The sequence below is a fragment of the Oncorhynchus nerka genome, linkage group LG19 (assembly GCF_034236695.1).
Source record: "Oncorhynchus nerka isolate Pitt River linkage group LG19, Oner_Uvic_2.0, whole genome shotgun sequence".
Classification (NCBI taxonomy): domain Eukaryota; kingdom Metazoa; phylum Chordata; class Actinopteri; order Salmoniformes; family Salmonidae; genus Oncorhynchus; species Oncorhynchus nerka.
In genome coordinates this window covers 7,970,446-7,991,630 of record NC_088414.1, presented here as the reverse complement: position 1 = coordinate 7,991,630, position 21,185 = coordinate 7,970,446, and the positions used below count along the sequence as shown (strand labels likewise).

The 21,185-nt window shown below is 39.7% G+C and overlaps 1 protein-coding gene across 1 annotated transcript; it reads left to right on the top strand.

Annotated features, from left to right (window-relative positions):
* Positions 1-5,084: 5,084 nt before the first annotated feature.
* On the top strand, positions 5,085-19,855 carry LOC115146984 (small glutamine-rich tetratricopeptide repeat-containing protein beta-like). The gene is made up of 11 exons (XM_029688972.2): positions 5,085-5,173; positions 6,402-6,505; positions 7,264-7,367; positions 7,557-7,638; positions 7,824-7,923; positions 8,279-8,383; positions 8,602-8,740; positions 13,464-13,526; positions 15,546-15,583; positions 16,749-16,832; positions 17,129-19,855. The coding sequence occupies exons 2-11, from the start codon at positions 6,406-6,408 to the stop codon at positions 17,238-17,240; spliced, it is 927 nt and encodes a 308-aa protein (XP_029544832.2). The 5' UTR covers positions 5,085-5,173; positions 6,402-6,405; the 3' UTR covers positions 17,241-19,855.
* The last annotated feature ends 1,330 nt before the right edge of the window (positions 19,856-21,185 follow it).

Genomic DNA, 21,185 nt, shown 5'->3' with positions numbered 1-21,185 from the left:
CATAACTGAAGTTTCCATAGGTTACTGTAGCAGTAATTTCGGGTGAAAAGGGAGCGAAATAGCTGTTGCAGTGTGTTATCTTTCCTAGAAGAGACATTGCCAATATTACTTACAGTACACAGAAAAAATGTTTATTTTTATTTTTTATTACCTCAAATGACTATAGGGGTCCGTAATTATTGACACCCTTGATAAAGATGAGCAATAACGACTGTATAAAATAATTCAAATAATGAGTTATATTGTATGCTCCAAATCTTGGGAAATTATATTATACTAATACAATTGCTCAGAGAAAGAGATTTTGTAAAAAAATAAATAAACAAAAGAAGGGTCAAAATGATTGCCACCCCTTAAGATCCTTATAAATAAAGTAGTCAAAAGTTGAGTATTTGGTCTCTAAGCTTAGTACTCTACAAACAAACCCCCACTGTATATGATGAAACACTTCTTTCTGGCCAGTATTGCAAGTTGTTATTAACTACACTGTAACAACTGTCAATGTTTCCCTAGCGCTACACAGCTGATTCAGATAATGAACTCATCATAAACCTTTCTTTATTTGAATCAGCTGTATAGTGTTAGGGGAAAAAACTAAACGTCCACCCCTTGGGATCCCCAGGGCCGAGTTAGGTAAGCGCTGATGTAAGTAGTAGCTCCACAATGTTGGGGGGGATTGCCCCCGACCCCCCCCCCCCCCCTCCAATTCTGAATAAGAGATCTAAAAGTCTAGGTTGGAGAAAATATGTTACTAAAACTATGTTACTAAAAATGTTTTTTTTTTATTAAGAAAATACATTTCTCAGATCTTTTAATTACTAAAACTATGTTACTAAAAATGTTTTTTTTTATTAAGAAAATACATTTCTCAGATCTTTTACCTAATGGTGGCGCTCTAAACATGTGCAAATTCCCATTGGAAGACAGCCATTTAAAGGGGCAGGGCAAGTGCGACGTGTCAGACGTTCATACATTTTTCATCGTACAGTGATGATATACAGTACCAGTCAAAAGTTTGGACAACCACTCAGTCCAGGTGTCGTGTAAATGGCTGTAAGGAGCCTTTTATTTAGGCGAACCAAAAACACACGGCATAACCCAGCGCAAAAGACTAACGTGCGCAATACATGAAACAGAATAAACAATACCACACAAAGACATGGGGGAAACAGAGGGTTAAATACACAACACATAATGAGGGAAATGAGAACCAGGTGTGTGGGAAGACAAGACAATACAAATGGAAAATGAAAAATGGATCGGCGATGGCAAGAAGACCGGCGACATCGACCGCCGCCCGAACAAGGAAAGGCATCGACTTCGGCAGAAGTCGTGACACCAGGTTTAAAAAATAAAAACCTATTTTCTACATTGTAGAATAATAGTGAAGACATCAAAACTATGAAATAAAACCAAAAAAGATTTAAACAAATCCAAATATATTTTATACTCGAGATTCTTCAAATTAGCTACCCTTTGTCTTGATGACAGCTTTGCACACAGTACCACAGTAGGAGTCACAATAACAAGCAGTCAAACAAGGAAATGGTTCCAATCGTTTTTCCACCGGTCATTCCACCGATTTCAGAACTCGGTCCACCAGAAAGTGGAAAGCAACACTTTTGCAGTTCTACTACTTGAGGTCTTTCAAAAAAAGCAGCATTATAAAGGATTACCTATACATAATGACCAGTTCATGTTATAGACAGAAGCAAGCTACATGGCAAATCAATCCGAACTCATCTCTCGGCATGTCCAGCCCATCCATTATCTCAGCCAATCACGGCTATTGGGAAGTTTCCTGCCTTTTTCCATGGCTAAACCAACTTGGCTCGTAATTTAAATATTTTATCCGTATTTACAGATGGCATACAAGTTTGTTATTAAGGCCACATAAGGTTCACAAAAATAGAGTACCACAGTATCATAATACCGATAAAACCTAGCAGTCAAACAAGGAAATGGTACCAATCATTTTTCCACCATAAATTTTTCCCATCGGGCATTTTAGAAATGCTTAAAATATGGGTTGTGTTTCGTGTTGGCTTACACTGGAGTGATGTTTTGATAACCGTGTACATCTCTCTAGGTCAAGGTGACTTTTATCAATATATTTGCCTGTATTTACCCCCCCAAATGAAATGCTAATTAGCTGCTAATGTGGCAATCATAAAGAACTACAAATTCCATGATGATCTGGACGAGACTGCTGAATCGAGGCAATGTGAAGAATCTCTGGATTTAACTGTCTGTTAGCTAAATTTAGTGATGAATATATTGGCTAAATTTCTTTAACAGCACAATGCTGTGAACTGTCTTGTGACAATTTTAAATTGACACAATACCTGTTAGCAAAGTTATCAGCTAGAGATGACGTGCAGAAGCAGGGATTTGTAGTCTTGCATGATGTCTACTTTGATGCTAATTAGCATTTGCGAATATGAGAGTAAATAGAGCCGAACATATTGATAAAAGTCTCCTTGTCAGAGAGATTTACATGGTTATCAAATTGTCACACCACAGTAAGCCTACACGAAACACAGCCTTTATTTTAAGTGTTTCTAATACTCCCAAAGGGAAAAATGAATGGTAGAAAAAACGATTGGACCCATTTTCCTGTTTGACAGCTAGGTTTTGTGGGTATTATGACACCTCCTCTGTGGGGCTCTATTCATGTGGAATTAAAAAACACAACCACGACTTTGACAATAGCCTACTTGCACAGCGTTCGACACACTACAATTCGTATCGAAAACATGATAGCAGCAAGTTCCACAGTCTGGCTTCATGAGGAACAGACATATTTCTAACAATGTCAGAATAGTATTAGACATACTTGACTACTCAGACCTAATAACTGAGGATAGCTTCATATTATTTTTAGATTTTTATAAAGCATTTGACACAGTAGAGCATCAGTTCCTCTTCCACTCCCTTGGGAGACTTGGCTTTGGGGATTTTTTCTGTAAGGCTATTAAGACTCTCTATGCAAATGGTAACAGCTCTATCAAATTGAAATATGGCACCTCACCTAGATTTGAGTTAAAGAGAGGAATTAGGCAAGGTTGTCCTATCTCTCCGTACCTGTTTTTATTAATCACCCAACTTCTTGCAAATTCTTTAAATAATAGTCCTGTACAAGGTATTTCCATAGCTGGTAAAGAAATTATTATAAGCCAGCTGGCTGACGATACTACACTTTTTCTGAAAGACGCTAACCAAATTCCCATATCGATCAATGTGATACAATCCCTTTCCAAAGCGTCTGGTCTATATCTTAACATTAAGAAATGTGAACTCATGGCTGTCAAAGATTTTGTGACACCTTCATATTATGGTATTCCAGTAAAAGAAGAACTTACATATTTAGGCATAACCATTACAAAGGATCAGAAGTCTAGAGGCTTACTACATTTTAACCCTCTTATTAAAAAAAACCCAGAAGAAACTAAATCAATGGCTACAGAGGGACTTATCTTTAAAAGGTAGAGTCCTAATAACCAAGGCTGAAGGTATCTCTAGACTAACATATGGTGCTCTGTCTTTATATCTTGACCGTAAAATAAGCAAGGAGATAGACCAGATGCTTTTCAACTTTCTTTGGAGAAACCGTACCCATTACATTAGGAAAACTGTTGTGAGAATGGTGGACTGAATTGTCTGGACTTTACTACTTTAAATAATACTTTTAAGATCAATTGGATAAAACAATTCCTAAGAAGACCCACTTCTATCTGGAATTTTATTCCTCATCGTGTCTTCTCTACTTTTGGTGGCCTTAACTTCATGTTGTTTTGCAATTATAATATTGACAAAGTTCCAGTGAAACTTTCTGCTTTTCATCGGCAGGTTTTCTTGTCATGGTCCTTAATTTATAAACACAATTTTTCTCCACACAGATATTATACATGGAATAATCGGGATATATTGTATAAAAATACCTTTCTGTTTTTAGAATATTGGTTCCGAAATAATATCCTATTGGTGAGCCAACTGGTAAATGCAGAGGGTCTTTTACTCAGTTATAAAGAATTCTTATCACTTTACAAGGTCCCTGTAACACCTAAAGATTTTGCAATTGTTTTAGATGCCATTCCCTCAGGTGTTGCTTTATTATTCAGGAACATGTCAAGACCTGACCATCAGAGCCTACCTTCTATTGACCCTGTTGACTCATCAGTAGGAAAGATTTGTTTCTCTTTTGGTCCATTCAACAACAGAGCGATACAATCCTTGTTTCAGCAGGATGTTGTATCTATACCTTATGTCATGCCTTATTGGAATGGATTTATTGATAATATCTGTTGGAAAAAAGTTTGGATGTTGCCACACACATACCTACACACATACCAAATTAAGGAAGTTTCCTTTAAAAGTATTCATAAATATTATCCTGCCAACCACTATATGAAGAAGTTTAAGGAAAACATCAACTCAAATTGCTCCTTTTGTAATGACCACCCAGAAACAGTTTTGCATCTTTTTTGGCATTGTATGCATGTAAGAAAACTGTGGCAAGGCATCAGTAGGTTTATAATTGAACACATTTATGAAGATTTTACATTGTGGAGAGATGTACTGTTTGGATTCTTTACATACAATAGAAATAAGCGGAATCATTTTTATGTAATTCATTTCATTATTCTTTTGCCCAAATTTCATATACACACATGTAAATTTACAAACAGAAAACCACATTTTCGTACCCTACAAAAATTATTTTTTGTGCTCTACTAAATGCTCTACTAACAAAAAAGCTGTTAGAATTGTAAGTATCTGCATGTCCCTTAAGGTCCTTGTGTAATTGTAATGTGATATTGTACCCCCTAGCCCCGCCCCCAGCCCCGCCCCTAGCTCGATTGTCTATTGTTTGTAATCTATGTATGCTTGTGTTCCCTCATGTGCTTTATGTATTGATTTGTTATTAAAAAAAAAAGAGAAAAAGAAAGAAAAAAAAAGTTTTTTAAAAGATAGCAGCAAGTTCATGACGTTTTCTACGTGCAATTCGCAAAACCCTCTCTTATTCAACCTCTCTCCTTCACAGCTCCAGTAGTGCTAGTAGTAGTGCCACTGAATCGGTTTACTTCCGTTGTAAATGCGCAGGCGCCAGAGATGCGATCAATCAGAGAAGTTCTCATGACGCGATAGCAGGGACAGCTGCAAAATATCTCAGGTAGGTGGGCGCAATGGGCGGGGGTCGTCGAATGGCATCCCTTGCCTCAATGTTGTTATTTACAATGTTACAGTACTATATTTAGAAGGATAGGAATGAGCAGTGGAGTTGGCTTTGCTTTTCTCCCTTGTATAGGCAGCTTTATGATAGCGATGCTCTGCCATTATAGGTTGCAGACTGCACTGCATGGGCAGAGAGACGCATTGTCGGTGATGATCAGGGAAGATAACGTATTTTGGACACGCTATGTAAATGATAAATAAATGTCTGTCATCAAAGACTGCTATTTACTTTAGATAAGGATGCATTAGGTTGACATGGGATGAAAATCTCAAGTCCCTACTGGCATTAGCAGCTACACCGCATCATCCCATGTCATCACTACATCTTTTGTTATGAGGCTGATGTCAACAGAACAGAGGGCTAGAGTTGCCTTGCTTTGAAATGTCAAACAAGCATGATGATACATTTGAGGGTTTTACAATTATGCATGGTTGCAAAGCTGTCAATGATACAATAGATGTAATTCATTCAAAATGTATGTTTTTGTATTATGCCATTCCAAACATCGATTGTGTCATAATTTATTTCAGTGCAATAGAAATAAGAAATAGCCCATATTCTCATATCTAATAATATGGGTAACATGGGTTCCCTGTTGTGTAGGTTATGGATCATTTATAATGGCACACCTGGTTGTGCTTGATGTTTATGCAATACCACAAGATCATCAGTATTAGTATTGTAGATATGTTTCACCATCCCCAAATTAAAATGAGTAGACAATAGATATGAAAAGACTACCAAATCCCCACGCTAAAAATGTGTATCACATTGAAATCTGAATTATGTTGAATAATCTGAAGGAATCATTTCAATTGAAGGCATTCATTGGTACAATTGACTAGGTATCCCCCTTTCCCTTACTCATACAGAATGGCTTATACACACACTCAACTTCCCTCTTGAGTTGTCTTGGAAACAGACCTGCATCTTACCACAGGCAGTATTGTATTATATTTGGTGCAATGTATTATCAACTTGGCTCCAATGTACCACATTACAGTGGCTTGAGCTAATCATATCGTAAGGGAGTCCAATAACAATAGAACTGTCATAAAAAAAACACATTTGTGACGCTTATTCTAGTTTGAATGAACGCTACAGCCTCTCACTGTGTGGGATTCTATTCTGTGTATCCCTAAATGCTGTATTATGTTTTTTGCAGCAAAATGGCAGTGGAGAAGCGCTTGGCATTCTCTATTGTGCAGTTTCTGCGAGATCAAACTCACTGTGGCGCTTTGAATTCCGATGAGCAGGAAAGCCTCGAAGGTAGATCAGCTTAGGATCGCTGTCCGATCACAACGTTTCTTAAAACCGCTTATGAAAATACTGTACCCTGCGCTCTCCAATTCAGGGATTTGTTAACTTTGTTGGTGACTCAGTTGTGGGTGGACTACAATAACATGTGCACTATGTCTTCTTATCAAATAGACCCACAGATAACTGCCAAAATAAAAGAAACACCTACATAAATTGTCATAATAGGGTGTTGGGCCAAGACGAGCCACCAGAACAGCTTCAATATGCATGGGCATAGATGCTACAAGTGTCTAGAACTCTTTTGGAGGGATGCGACATCATTCTTCCACAAGAAACTCCATCATTTGGTGTTTTGTTGATGGTGGTAGAAAACGCTATCTCAGCCACCACTCCAAAATCTTCCATAAATATTCAATTGGGTTAAGATCTGGTGACTGAGACAAACACACACAACAACGACTTTAAAACACCCTATTCTCCTTTGAGACCACTCTTTCAAAGTCACTGAGATCTCTTCTTCGAGCCATGGTAGCCACAATAATGGGCAACTGGGCATTTTTTATACATGATGCCTAATCATGGGATGGGATGTTAATTGCTTAATTAACTCAAGAACCATACCTGTGTGGAAGCACCTGCTTTCAATGTATAATTTGCATCCTTCATTTAAGCAAGTGTTTCCTTTATTTTGTTACCTGTATAACAATAAAATAAAGAGCTCAGTGTTGACTATTGTGTTATTACAACACAATTTTTTCCCCTTGTAGTTGCAATACAATGTTTGGAGACCACCTTCAAGATCAACTCCAGTGACTGTCATCTCGCAGCACCACAACCTCTCACTGAAATATTCCTCAATTCTCTCCTCAAGGTGGGGTTACTCTCTGATTCTCTACCTTATTTCAAACTCTTTTACCTTAACTACAACATTAACTTGTCTGTGTGCAGTTCATCAATCATTCTCAAATCAGTAACCTCACAATCAGTAAACTAAGATGATGTATAATGTATATTAAGCTTTATTGATATCTTACTTGATCTGTCATTGTATTTTCCTCAGAATGATCAGAATAACCCTGTGCCACCAGAGACGTCCCCATCACCAGAAGACACAGAGAGGGCAGAACAACTGAAGAATGAAGGTACCTGGCACTGTTTTAATATGTAGTGTAGACGTATGATAAATACACTTTGGATGAGTGCAAACTCAGTTTAAGTGCACTTCCGTTTTCCTTCAGATTGACATTGTTTTGTAATGTTGTCGTAAAATCTGATAGTAGACGTAACCTCATTATCAGGCTGAACTAAAACGGCATTTCATTTTCAGGGAATAATCACATGAAAGAGGAGAACTACAGCTGTGCAGTGGAATGCTACTCAAAAGCCATCAATCTGGACCTCCGAAACGCTATCTACTACTGTAACAGGTACACACAACCGCTTCTGAAATGGAGAAGTATCAACACTGTATTCAAATGAGAAATATATAACACAACACCTAAATTATGTCTGTATCCATTGTGTTTTTATACCAACTATATTGGTAATTATTGTGTACAACTGTGACAATAACTCATGTTATTCTTGTACTATACATAGATAATGCAGTCACAGTTACAGCACTGTCTGAGCTGAAAGACATAGTGGCATACACATCTGGTGAACCAGACTACTAGACAGGCACACAGCTGCTGCAGCCTTTGCATGTGCCTGCCTTATTGATCTGAGTGCAAATAAATAAACCTGAGCGTCTGGCTGCTGCTGCTGTTGTCATGACCGCAGGGCTGCCGCCCACAGTAGACTGGGTAACTACACAGAGGCAACGGGGGACTGTGAGAGGGCCATAGGGATCGACCCCAGCTACAGTAAAGGCTATGGGAGAATGGGGTGAGTTAGACATGGGAGAGTAGTGGAAATGTTGTTTACAATGTCTAGTCATGTATCATTTGAGGAATATGGTATTGCTTTTTGGAACTTTGTTTACAGAGCAATAGCAGTATCTGATGATATAATGCAAAAATTTGGCTTGAAAATAGCTATTGTTTTGCTCTGGAGTTAAATTTACTGCACTTCTCCAATGTCTCTTATTCCCTGTGCGTGTCTAGATTGGCATTTACTGCTATGAATAAGTACCCAGAGGCCATCTCCTACTTTAAGAAAGCTCTGGTGTTAGATCCAGAGAACGACACCTACAAATCCAACCTGAAGATTGCTGAGCAGAAGCAAACAGAGGCAGTCAGTCCTGTAAGTAGTGCTGTTTTACCTCCTTGTGTGATTTCATATCTTAAGGTCAATCTAAAAAAAACACATGTAATAATATATCATTACTCCCCTACAAATACTGTCACTACAGCTCCAATAATGGACACTTTATTTACATGTGAACACAACTCTAGATTTCTTCATGTAATATTAAATGTGTATCTTATATCCCACGGGTATTCAAGTATGTCAAGATATCCCAATTGTGTCAACAGCTTTATCAGACACATTATCAGACAAAATTATATCATACTGAACCTACAGACGGATTTATCTTGTCCGATTCAGCGTCAAACTGTACTATGAAACAAAGATAAATTATATAAAGAATGATAGTCAAACGCTTTGGAGCACCTTAAATTAAATTTGAAGCAAAAAGTCTAACTTGGCTCCATCATTCATTGAATCAGATGGCTCATTCAACACAAAACGCACTGGTATTGCCAACTTCTTTAATTATTTTTTCATTGGCAAACATAGACATGACAACAACAAATTCTGAACCTAAATGACCAAATTATGAAAGACAAGCATTGTTATTTTGTTGTCGATCAACAATGACAAGCCACCTGGGTCTGACAACTTGGATGGAAAATGACTGAAGATGATAGCGGATGATATTGCCACTCCTATTTGCCATCTCTTCAATCTACATGAAAGTGTGTGCCCTCAGGCCTGAAGGGAAGCAAAAGTCATTTCGCTACACAAGAATAGCAAAGCACCCTTTACTGGCTCAAACACCCGACCTATCACCCTGTTACCAAACCTTAGTAAACTTTTTGAAAAATTGTGTTTGACCAGATACAATGCTATTTCACAGTAAACAAATTAACAACAGATTTTCAGCACGGTTATAGCAAAGGGCATTCAACATGTACAGCACTTACAAAAATTACTGATCATTGGCTGAGAGAAAATTATATTACATATATTGTGGAAGCTGTTTTGTTACTCAGTGCAGACTCTGACATTATCGATCATAATGACTTTATGACTTTAGATCCCCTGCTATAATGTGGATGGAAAGTTACCTGTCTAACAGAACACAGAGGGTGTTCTTTATTGGAAGCCTCTCAGTGCAGCCTCTAGGATTAGTGAGGCATTCCCCAGGGCAGCTGTCTAGGCCCCTTCATTTTTCATTCTTTACTAATGACCTGCCACAGGCTCTGAGTAAAGGTCCTACAGGCACTAGGTTTGTGGCACTTGGACTACTATCAAGTCATGTGGTCAGGTGCCACAAAGAGGGCCTTAGGAAAATTACAATTGGCCCAGAAGAGGGCAGCACACCTGGCCTTTAAATGTACATGGAGAGCTATGTGTACACTGGCTCAAAATAGAGGAGAGATTGCCTCCATCACTACTTGTATTTGTGAGAAGTATTGACATATTGAATGCTCCGAGCTGTCTGTTTAAGCTACTAGCACACAGCTCAGAAACCCATGCATACCCCACAAGACGCCAGAGGTCTCTTCACATTCCCCAAGTCCAGAACAGACTATGGGAGGCGTACAGTACTAAACTACCGGTCAAAAGTTTTAGAACAACTACTCATTCAACGGTTTTTCTATTTTTACTATTTTCTACATTGTAAAATAATAGTGAAGACATCAAAACTATGAAATAACACATATGGAATCATGTAGTAACCAAAAAAGTGTTAAATAAATAAAAAATATATTTGAGATTCTTCAAATAGACACCCTTAGCCTTGATGACAGCTTTGCACACTCTTGACATTCTCTTTTCCACCTTCATGAGGTAGTCACCTGGAATGCATTTCAATTAACAGGTGCGCCTTCTTAAAAGTTCATTTGTGGAATTTCTTTCCTTCTTAATGCGTTTGAGCCAATCAGTTGTGTGGTGACAAGGTGGGGTGGGGCGTATACAGAAGATGGTCTTTTACCAAATAGGGCTAAGTCCAAGAACAGCTCAAATAAGAAAAGAGAAACGACAGTCCATCATTACATTAAGACATGAAGGTCAGTCAATACGGAACATTTCAAGAACTTTTAAAGTTTCTTCAAGTGCAATCGCTATGATAAAACTGGCTCTCATGAGGACCGCCAGAGTTACCTCTGTTGCAAAGGATAAGTTCATTAGTTACCAGCCCCAGAAATTGCAGCCCAAATAAATGCTCCCACAGAGTTCAAGTAACAGACATCGCAACATCAACTGTTCAGAGGAGACTTTGTGAATCAGGCCTTCATGGTCGAATTGTTGCAAATAAACCACTACTAAAGGGCCTCAATAAAAGAGACTTGCTTGGGCCAAGAAACACGAGCAATGGACATTAGACCGGTAGAAATGTGAGATTTTTGGTTCCAACCGCTCTGTGTTTGTGAGACGCGATGTGGGTGAATGGATGATCTCCGTAGTGTATTTCCCACCATAGAGCATGGAGGAGGTGTTGTGGTGTGGGGGTACTTTGCTGGTGACACTGTCTGTGATTTATTCAGAATTCAAGGCACACTTAAGCAGCATGGTGACCACAGCATTCTGCACTTCCTATCTGGTTTGGGCTTAGTGGGACTATCATTTGTTTTTCAACAGTATAATGACCCAACACACCTCCAGGCTATGTAAGTGCTATTTTACCAAGAAGGGGAGTAATGGAGTGCTGCATCAGATGACCTGCCCTCCACTATCCCCCAACCGCAACCAAATTGAGATGGTCTGGGATGAGTCAGACCACAGAGTGAAGGAAAAGCAGCCAACAAGTGCTCAGAATTTGTGGGAACTCCTTCAAGACAGTTACAAATGCGTTCCAGGTGAAGCTGGTTGTCAAAATGCCAAGAGTGTGCAAAGCTGTCATCAAGGCAAAGGCTGGCTATTTGAATATTCTCAAATATACAGTTGAAGTTGGAGGTTTACATACACCTTAGACAAATACATTTAAACTTAGTTTTTCACAATTCCTGACAATTAATCCAAGTAAAAATTCTCTGTTTTAGGTCAGTTAGGATCACCACTTTATTGTGTGAAATGTCAGGATAATAGTAGAGAGAATGATTTCTTTCAGCTTTTATTTATTTCATCACATTCCTAGTGGGTCAGAAGTTTACATACACTCAATTAGTATTTGGTAGCATTGCCTTTAAATTGTTTAATAACTTGGGTCAAACGTTGTGGGTAGCCTTCCACAAGCTTCCCACAATAAGTTGGGTGAATTTTGGCCCATTCCTCCTGACAGAGCTGGTGTAACTGAGTCAGGTTTGTAGGCCTCCTTGCTCGCACACACTTTTTCAGTTCTGCCCACATATTTTCTATAGGATTGAGGTCAGGGCTTTGTGATGGCAACTCCAATACCTTGGCTTTGTTGTACTTAAGGCATTTTGCCACAACTTTGGAAGTATGCTTGGGGTCATTGTCCATTTGGAACCCATTTTCGACCAAGCTTTAACTTCCTGACTGATGTCTTGAGATGTTGCTCAATATATCCACATAATTTTACTTCGTCATGATGCCATCTCTTTTGTGAAGTGCACCAGTCCCTCCTGCAGCAAAGCACCCCAACAACATGATGCTGCCACCCCCGTGCTTCACGGTTGGGATGGTGTTCTTCGGCTTGCAAATCCAAACATAACGATGGTCATTATGGCCAAACAGTTCTATTTTTGTTTCATCAGACCAGAGGACATTTCTCCAAAAAGTAGGATCTTTGTCCCCATGTGCAGTTGCAAACCATAGTCTTGCTTTTTTTATGACGGTTTTGTAACAGTGGCTTCTTTCTTGCTGAGCGACCTTTCAGGTTATGTCGATATAGGACTCGTTTTACTGTGGATATAGATACTTTTGTACCTCTTTCCTCCAGCATCTTCACAAGGTCCTTTGCTGTTGTTCTGGGATTGATTTGCACTTTTTGCACCAAAGTACGTTAATCTGTAGGAGACAGAACACGTCTCTTTCCTGAGCGGTATGACGGCTGCATGGTCCCAAGGTGATTATACTTACGTACTATTGTTTGTACAGATGTATGTGGTACCTTCAGGCGTTTGGAAATTGCTCCCAAGGATGAACCAGACTTGTGGAGGTCTACAATTTTTTTCTGAGATCTTGGCTGATTTCTTTTGATTTTTCCATGATGTCAAGCAAAGAAGCACTGAGTTTGAAGGTAGGCCTTGAAATACATCCACAGGTACACCTCCAATTGACTCAAATTATGTCAATTAGCCTGTCAGAAGCTTCTAAAGCCATGACATTATTTTATGGAATTTTCCAAGCTGTTTAAAGGCACACTGTTAGTGTATGTAAACTTTTGACCCACTGGAATTGTGAAACAGTAAATTATAAGTGAAATAAGCTGTCTGTAAACAATTGTTGGAAAGATTGTCATATGTCATGCACAAAGTAGATGTCCAACCGACTTGCCAAAACTGTAGTTTGTTAACAAGAAATTTGTGGAGTGGTTGAAAAATGAGTTTTAATGACTCCAACCTAAGTATATGTACATTTCTGACTTCAACTGTGTATTCCACATCAAGTAACTCATGCAAGCAGTAAAATCAGATTGAAGAAACTGATAAAAATACACCTTATGGAGTGTGAAGTGATGGGGACTGTGAAGAGACACCCACACCCAGGCACAGGCACACGTATACACACACACGATAACAAACGTACTATACACACATGCCTTGCTAGGCAGCAGCTAATAGGGATTCATAATAAATACAAAATGAAGCCTTTGAATGTTTGCTTGTTATAGATAGCTACGGGACTGGGATTTGACATGGCCAGCCTCATCAACAACCCTGCCTTCATCAGCATGGTAAGACTATAATTAGTGCTGGGCTGGAACAAACACCTGCACACAACATGTACAGTGCATTCAGAAAGTATTCAGACCCCTTCCCCACATTTTGTTACGTTACAGCCATATTTTAAAATTGATTAAATAAATACAAATTCTCATCAATCTACACACAATACTCCATAATGACAGTGAAAACAGGTCTATACTTTTTTTGAGCTCAGGTGCATCCTGTTTCCATTGATCATCTTTGAGATGTTCGTACAACATGATTGGAGTCCACCTGTGGTAAATTCAATTGATTGGATATGATTTGGAAAGGCACACATCTGTCTATATAAGGTCCCATAGTTGACAGTGCATGTCAGAGCAAAAACCAAGTCATGAGGTTGAAGGAATTATCCGTAGAGCTCCGAGAAGGATTGCGTCGAGGCACAGATCTGAGGAAGGGTACCAAAAAGTGTCTGCAGCATTGAGGGTCACCGAGAACATGGTGGCCTCCATCATTCTTAAATGGAAGAACTTTGGAACCACCAAGACTTTTCCTAGAGCTGGCCAAACTGAGCAATCGGGGGAGAAGTGCCTTGGTCAGGGAGATGACCAAGAACCCAATGGTCCTTCTGACTGAGCTCCAGAGTTTCCCAGTGGAGATGAGAGAACCTTCCAGAAGAACAATCATCTCTGCAGCATCACCAATCAGGCCTTTATGGAAGAGTGGCCAGACATACTCCTCAGTAAAAGACACATAACAACCAGCTTGGAGTTTGCCAAAAGGCACCTAATAGAGACTCGGACCATGAGAAACAAGATTCTATGGTCTGATGAAACCAAGATTCAACTCTTTGGCCTTAATGCTTAGCGTTACGTCTGGAGGAAACCTGGCACCATCCCTACGGTGAAGCATGGTGGTGACAGCATCATGCTGTGGGGATATTTTTCAGCGGCATGGACTGGGAGACTAGTCAGGTTCGAGGGAAAGATGAACCGAGCGATCCTTGATGAAAGCTTGCTCCAGAGCGCTCAGGGCCTCAGACTGGGGCGAAGTTTCACCTTCCAACCGGACAAAGACCCTAAGCGCACAGCCAAGACAACGCAGGAATGGCTTCGGGAGAAGTCTCTGAGTGTCCTTGAGAGGCCCAGCCAGAGCCTGGACTTGAACCCAAATCGAACATCTGGAGAGACCTGGAAATAGCTGTGTAGTGACGCTCCCCTTTCAACCTGACAGAGCTTCAGAGGATCTGCAAGGAAGAATGGGGGAAAACTCCCCAAATACAGGTGTGCCAAGTTTGTTGCACCAAAGATTGATGTGTGTAGATTGATGAAAAAAAACACAAATTGAATCCATTTTAGAATAAGACTGTAACATAACAAAATGTGAAAAAAGTCAAGTGGTCTGAATACTTTCCGAATGCACTGTACCTGGGTGGAAATAGATGTTGTTTTCCTTAATGTACTTTAGGTGCACTTATACGGTGCACCAGATGCGGGGGGTGGGGGTATGCACTTTTGGGACTATGCCATTGGTTCTATTACATCAGAAAAGTAAATCAGGCTCACCTGCAATATTTGAAAGAAAATAAATACTATATTCGACACAGGTATGACACACATTGCAGTCTCTCCAGGGCCAAGGCCATCCCTGGCCTAGACAAATCCTAGACACAGATTCCTCATACTTCTTTTATGAGTGTTTGTGATACAGTTACTAGTGGAGAATGCTTCCTAAAATGAACCGCATACCTTACACAGTTGGCCTGGTCAAGGGGCCTGGGGACATTCAAGGCGTTGATCATGACTAGTTGATTGAACGGGTGGCTGATGGAATGCCCGACAGGGCAGAGAGTGCATGTCATTATAAGCATTCCAATCCTACATGGCAGCAGCTGGGCTGAATCATGAATAGTTTTACTAGGTACCAGCACTAAGTAGTCACGCCACTTGAGAATGCATCTGGATCCCCATCAACGCTGCTAATTCATGGTCATTTTCACACATTTAAATGGGTGACATGGTGATTGGCTTTGTGTGTATTTACAGGCCGCCAGTGTGATGCAGAACCAGCAAGTGCAACAGCTGTGAGTGTTCGGCATGTTTCAGCATACCCAGGGCTGGGGCTCAATAGTGTGAGGCATCCTTTCCTCATCTCGGTTCCTTCATCTGCACTGATCTGGATTAATAAATAGGTGAAAGCCACCCCACTGAATCTATCGAGACACAGCCCATCAATATCACCCCTACCTACTGTATATGTACAGTACATAGCTACCTCAATTACCTCATACCCCTGCACATCGACTTGGTACTGGTACTCCCTGTATATAGCCATGTTATTTTCTACTCCTCATATACACTACCGTTCAAAAGTTTGGGGTCACTTAGAAATGTCCTTGCTTTTGAAAGAAAGCACTTTTAAAAAATCAGAAATACAGTGTAGACATTGTTAATGTTGTAAATGACTATTGTAGCTGGAAACTGATGATTTTTAATGGAATATCTACATAGGCGTACAGAGGCCTATTATCAGCAACCATCACTCCTGTGTTTCAATGGCACGTTGTGTTAGCTATTCCAAGCTTATCATTTTAAAAGGCTAATTGATCATTAGAAAACCCTTTTGCAATTATGTTAGCACAGCTGAAAACTGTTGTTCTGATTAACGAAGCAATAAAACTGTCCTTCTTTAGACTAGTTGAGTATCTGGAGCATCAGCATTTGTGGATTCGATTACAGTCATTTACAGAATTAACAATGTCTTCACTGTATTTCTGATCAATTTAATGTTATTTTAATGGACAGAAAATGTGCTTTTCTTTAAAAAACAAGGACATTTCTAAGTGACCACAAACTTTTGTGTAAATAGCCATGTTATTTTTACTCTTTATTTGTATTCGTTATTTAGCGTGTATTTATTCCTCGTGTCACAATTTCAATTTTTTATTAAAATGTGTATCTTATCTTTAACTCTGCATTGTTGGAAAAGGACCTGTAAGTAAGCATTTCACTGTTAGTCTCCACCTGTTGTCTACGAAGCATGTGACAAATAAAATTAGATTTATGTTTTACTATACAAAAATACCCTACATCCCACTAACTCATAATCCTGTTATAATTTCTTGAAGAAAGTCAGAATGTAGGATTTACTGTTCAATTGTACTCAATATTTGTTTCAAGTTTTTGTCATTAAATGGCATGTGACACATGTTTATAACTCTCTTTTGGGTTCTCTCCCTCTGTGGGCAGTATGTCTGGGATGATGTCCAATGCAGTTGGGGGCCCAGCAGCAGGAGTGGGAGGGCTGTCGGACATCTCCAGCCTGATTGAAGCGTACGGCAGCACCATAGTGCTATTACTGTAACATACACATCTCTGTTTATGACATTAGGGCTCTAATTACACATTTACATAAGCATCAGACACATCAAGAATTAGTGAGGTTTAATTTGGACTAAATGATCATGAATTTCCCTTTGACATTTTACATTATTTTAGAAGATTATTTTTAAATATTTGATGTAGGATGCTACATCCTAGTTCTTTCACAAGCTGCCTGACACAAGGAGTGCATAAGTAAAGCAGAGAAACACTCAATTCTAACTCCCCTGGTCTCTCTCGGTTTGCAGTGGTCAGCAGTTTGCCCAGCAGATCCAGCATCAGAACCCAGAGTTGATCGAACAGCTGAGGAACCACATCCGCAGCCGCTCCTTCAGTGGCAGCGCTGAGGAGCACTCGTGATCCACACAGGTCTGTGTACTACGACACAGAGGTTAGGGCTCGCTCTTAGAGTGCATCTCCATAGTCTAATAAAGAGGTGTCCTCCCCTTCACGTGCTCTAATGGAATGGTGAGAATTAGCATGGAGATTGTGGTGGATTTGATACCACCTGTCCAGTTATATCATAGCAGAGGCCTGATTGTACATGTGCGCTTTTGTTTTACTGGCAATAGATGGATCAGGATCTGCATATTAACTACTTAAACGGTTATTACCATGTTGTTACACAAGGTGAAAAGGACATTTGAAGGCATGTAAATGTTTCTTACCTTCAGCGTATAAGTTTCAATAAAGGAAGGGCAACCATATGATGTGATTACAATCTCTACACCCATTCCTTAAACTCACATCACCGACAGAGCTGGAATGAAGGGACAGATGGGGACGATGGCACTTCACTGGGACTGGGTCTTCAGAGAGGAAAGGAAACATTTTACACACCCAATCAGGAGACAGAGTATCTAACACATTCTATGTACACTGAACAAAAATATGAACACCACATGTAAAGTGTTGGTCCCATGATTTCATGAGGTGAAATCAAAGATCCCCAAAATGTTCCATATGCACAAAAAAGCTTATTTCTCTAAAATGTTGTGTACAAATTTCTTTACTTCCCTATTAGTGAGCATTTCTCCTTTGCCAAGATGATCCATCCACCTGACAGGTGTGGCATGTCAAGAAACGGCATGGTCATTACACAGGTGCACCTTGTGCTGGGGACCATAAAAGGCCACTCTAAAACGTGCAGTTTTGTCACACAACACAATGCCACATATTTCTCAAGTTTTGAGGGAACGTGCAATTGGCATGCTGACTGCAGGAATGTCCACCAGAGCTGTTGCCAGAGAATTGAATGTTAATTTCTCTACTATAAGCCACCTCCAATGTCATATTAGAGAATTTGGCAGTATGTCCAATCGGCCTGACAACCGCAGACCATGTGTATGCCAACATGTGGGCGAGTGGTTTGCTGATGTCAACATTGTGAACAGAGTGCTCCATAGTGGCGGTGAGGTTATGGTATTGGCAGACATAAGCTACAGAAAACGAACACAATTGCATTTTTTAGACGGAAATTTGAATGCACAAAAATAATGTGACGAGATCCTGAGGTCCATTATGAAGCCAATTTTTTTTTATAGGTATATGTGACCAACAGATGCATATCTGTATTCCCAGTCATGTGAAATCCATAGACGGGCCTAATGAATTTATTTCAATTGACCGATTTCCTCATATGAACTGTAACTCAGTAAAATCAATTAAATTGTCTTTTATATTTTCGTTCAGTATAGACGATACCCAATCAGGAAACAGAGTTCCAAACACATTCAAGACACCCAATTAGTTTCAAATACATTTCCACCAAACATTGTGCACAGTTCTAGAGACCCACATTAAATAAAGTTTATTTGTCACATACACAGATTAGCAGATGTTAAAGCAGGTGCGGCGAAATGCTTGGTTTTTTAGCTCCAGCAGTGCAGTAAATGCCTAACAGTATAACACTAATACACAAAAAAGAAGAGACAGAGAAACAAGAAATGAATACATATCAGAACAAGGATTATTGCAAATGGATTTGTGTTTTTCTACATTGTTTGTATATTGTGCTGTAGTAGCAATGTCCTAACCATTGCCCTGTTCCTATACTGAATTACAGATCCTTTGTTCCTCTGAAAGATTTCACTGATCCAACAGAATTGTATGTAGGAGAATGCAGGGGTGTATTCAGTGAGGGGAAACCAGGTAGAAATTAAATGAATAGAGCGGATACAATTCCCTATTCTACATGACAGGCAATTGTACCTGGTATACACAATACAGTTCTATGTTAACGTTCTGTAACATTGCACCTGCAAGTACTGGCCCCAGGATTTGATTTATTAATATTGCTTGTAGTAATTGCCTTGATGAGGGGAAGGAATTGAGGAAGGGGAGAAATTGAGGAAGGAGATAAGGAATGAGAGTATAAAGGGATGAAGAAATTAAGGAGAGAAAGGGAGAAAATAATTAAGAAAGGTGCGAAAAGGGATTAGAGAAAGGAGGAAGGAATTAAGGAAGGTCTGAAAGGGATCAAGGATGCATGTGTGAAGTATTTGAACAGGGAGCACGTATTCCTTTTCTCATGATTACATGACAGTTATACACGAAAGAAGGGTTACATTGTTTTCTATTCTACCATGTTCAAACTGTTATTTTTGTACCAAATATTTTGCTATAGTTGCTGTTGGGTCAAACAAATGGCCGAAGCCTTGAAAGCATTGCTTTCAATAGTAATTATCTGACTGCTAAATTGACGATAAATGAGTGTCCTTGAAAGTATGCTTGGTGTCTGCAGCCCCTGGATTTACAATCATAGCAAACACACGTCAATGCCATTTCCCTTTTGATTCAGTTTCAGTTCACATAGCTAAAGCAATGTTGATAGCTAGTATAAGACTCATTCAGTCTTGTTGATTTTGCATGCTCTTCCATCTGATGTGTCAGACAAGCTAATGAATATGCTTGTAAAACAAAGCAGCATAATGTTTTGTCCAAAAATATGTCTCAATAAAATGTATTACAATTGATAGCTGTTTAAAGTCTTGTTGTGAAATCATATAATGAAATCGCTTCAGAGGCAGATTTGTACAATACCTTGAGTGCGTAAAGCTGCCGCGAGTGTAGAAAGCTGTCAGGGCAAAGGGTGGATACTTTGAAGAATCTAAAAAATATTTAGATTTGTTTAACACTTTTTTGGTTACTACATGATTCCATATGTATCATTTCCTAGTTTTGATGTCTTCACTATTATTCTACAATGTAGAAAGTAAAAAAAATGAAAAACCTTTGAATGAGAAGTTCTGGGAAAGGGCACCAAAACATTTCTGCAGCATTGAAGGTCTCCAAGAACACAGAACACTTCTTAAATGGAAGAAATTTGGTACCACCAAGACTCTTCCTAGAGCTGGCCGCCTTGCCAAACTGAGTAATCAGGGGAGAAGGGCCTTGGTCAGGGAGGTGACCAAGTACCCAATGGTCACTCTGACAGAGCGCTCGAGTTCCTCTGTGGAGATGGGAGAACCTTCCAGAAGGACACCCATCTCTGCAGCACTCCACCAATCAGGCCTTTATGGTAGAGTGGCCAGACAGAAGCTACTCCTCTGTAAAAGGCACATAACAACCCACTTGGAGTTTGCCAGAAGGCACCTAAAGGACTCAGACCATGAGAAACAAGATTATATGGTCTGATGAAACCAAGATTCAACTCTTTAGCCTGAATGCCAAACATCACATCTGGAGGAAACCTGGCACCATCCCTACAGTGAAGCATGGTGGTGGCAGCATCAGGCTGTGGGGATGTTTTTCAGTGGAAGGTACTGGGAGACTAGTAAGGATCGAGGGAAAGATGAACGGAGCAAAGTACAGAGATCCTCAATGAAAACCTGCTCCAGAGCACGCACGACCTCAGACTGGGGGCAAAGGTTCGACCTGAAGCACACAGCTAATACAACGCAGGAGTGGCTTCGGGACAAGTCTCTGAATGTTCCTGAGTGGCCCAGCCAGAGCCTGGACTTGAACCCGATTGAACATCTCTGGAGAGAACAGAAAATAACTGTGCAGCAATGCTCCCCATCCAACCTGACAGAGCTTGAGAGGATCTGCAGAGAAGAATGGGAGAAACTCCCCAAACACAGGTGTGCTAAGCTTGTAGCATCATACCCAAGAAGACTCAAGGCTGTAATAGCTGCCAAAAGTGCTTAAAAAAAGTGCTGAGTAAAAGGTATGAATACTTATGTAAATGTAATATTTGTTTTGAGTAAGTTAGCAAAACTTCCAAATATCTTTTTTTGCTTTGTCATTATGTGGTATTGTGTGTAGATTGAGGAGGGAAAAAAATACAATTTTAGAATACAGATG

What these genes read in the sequence shown, in the direction of transcription:
- LOC115146984 (XM_029688972.2), top strand. Translation starts at nt 6,406, where the DNA reads ATGGCAGTGGAGAAGCGCTTGGCATTCTCTATTGTGCAGTTTCTGCGA. An exon ending in AAAGGCTATGGGAGAATGGG is followed by an intron (nt 8,384 to 8,601) that starts GTGAGTTAGACA and finishes GTGCGTGTCTAG; the next exon opens with ATTGGCATTTACTGCTATGA. An exon ending in ATCTCCAGCCTGATTGAAGC is followed by an intron (nt 16,833 to 17,128) that starts GTACGGCAGCAC and finishes CTCGGTTTGCAG; the next exon opens with TGGTCAGCAGTTTGCCCAGC.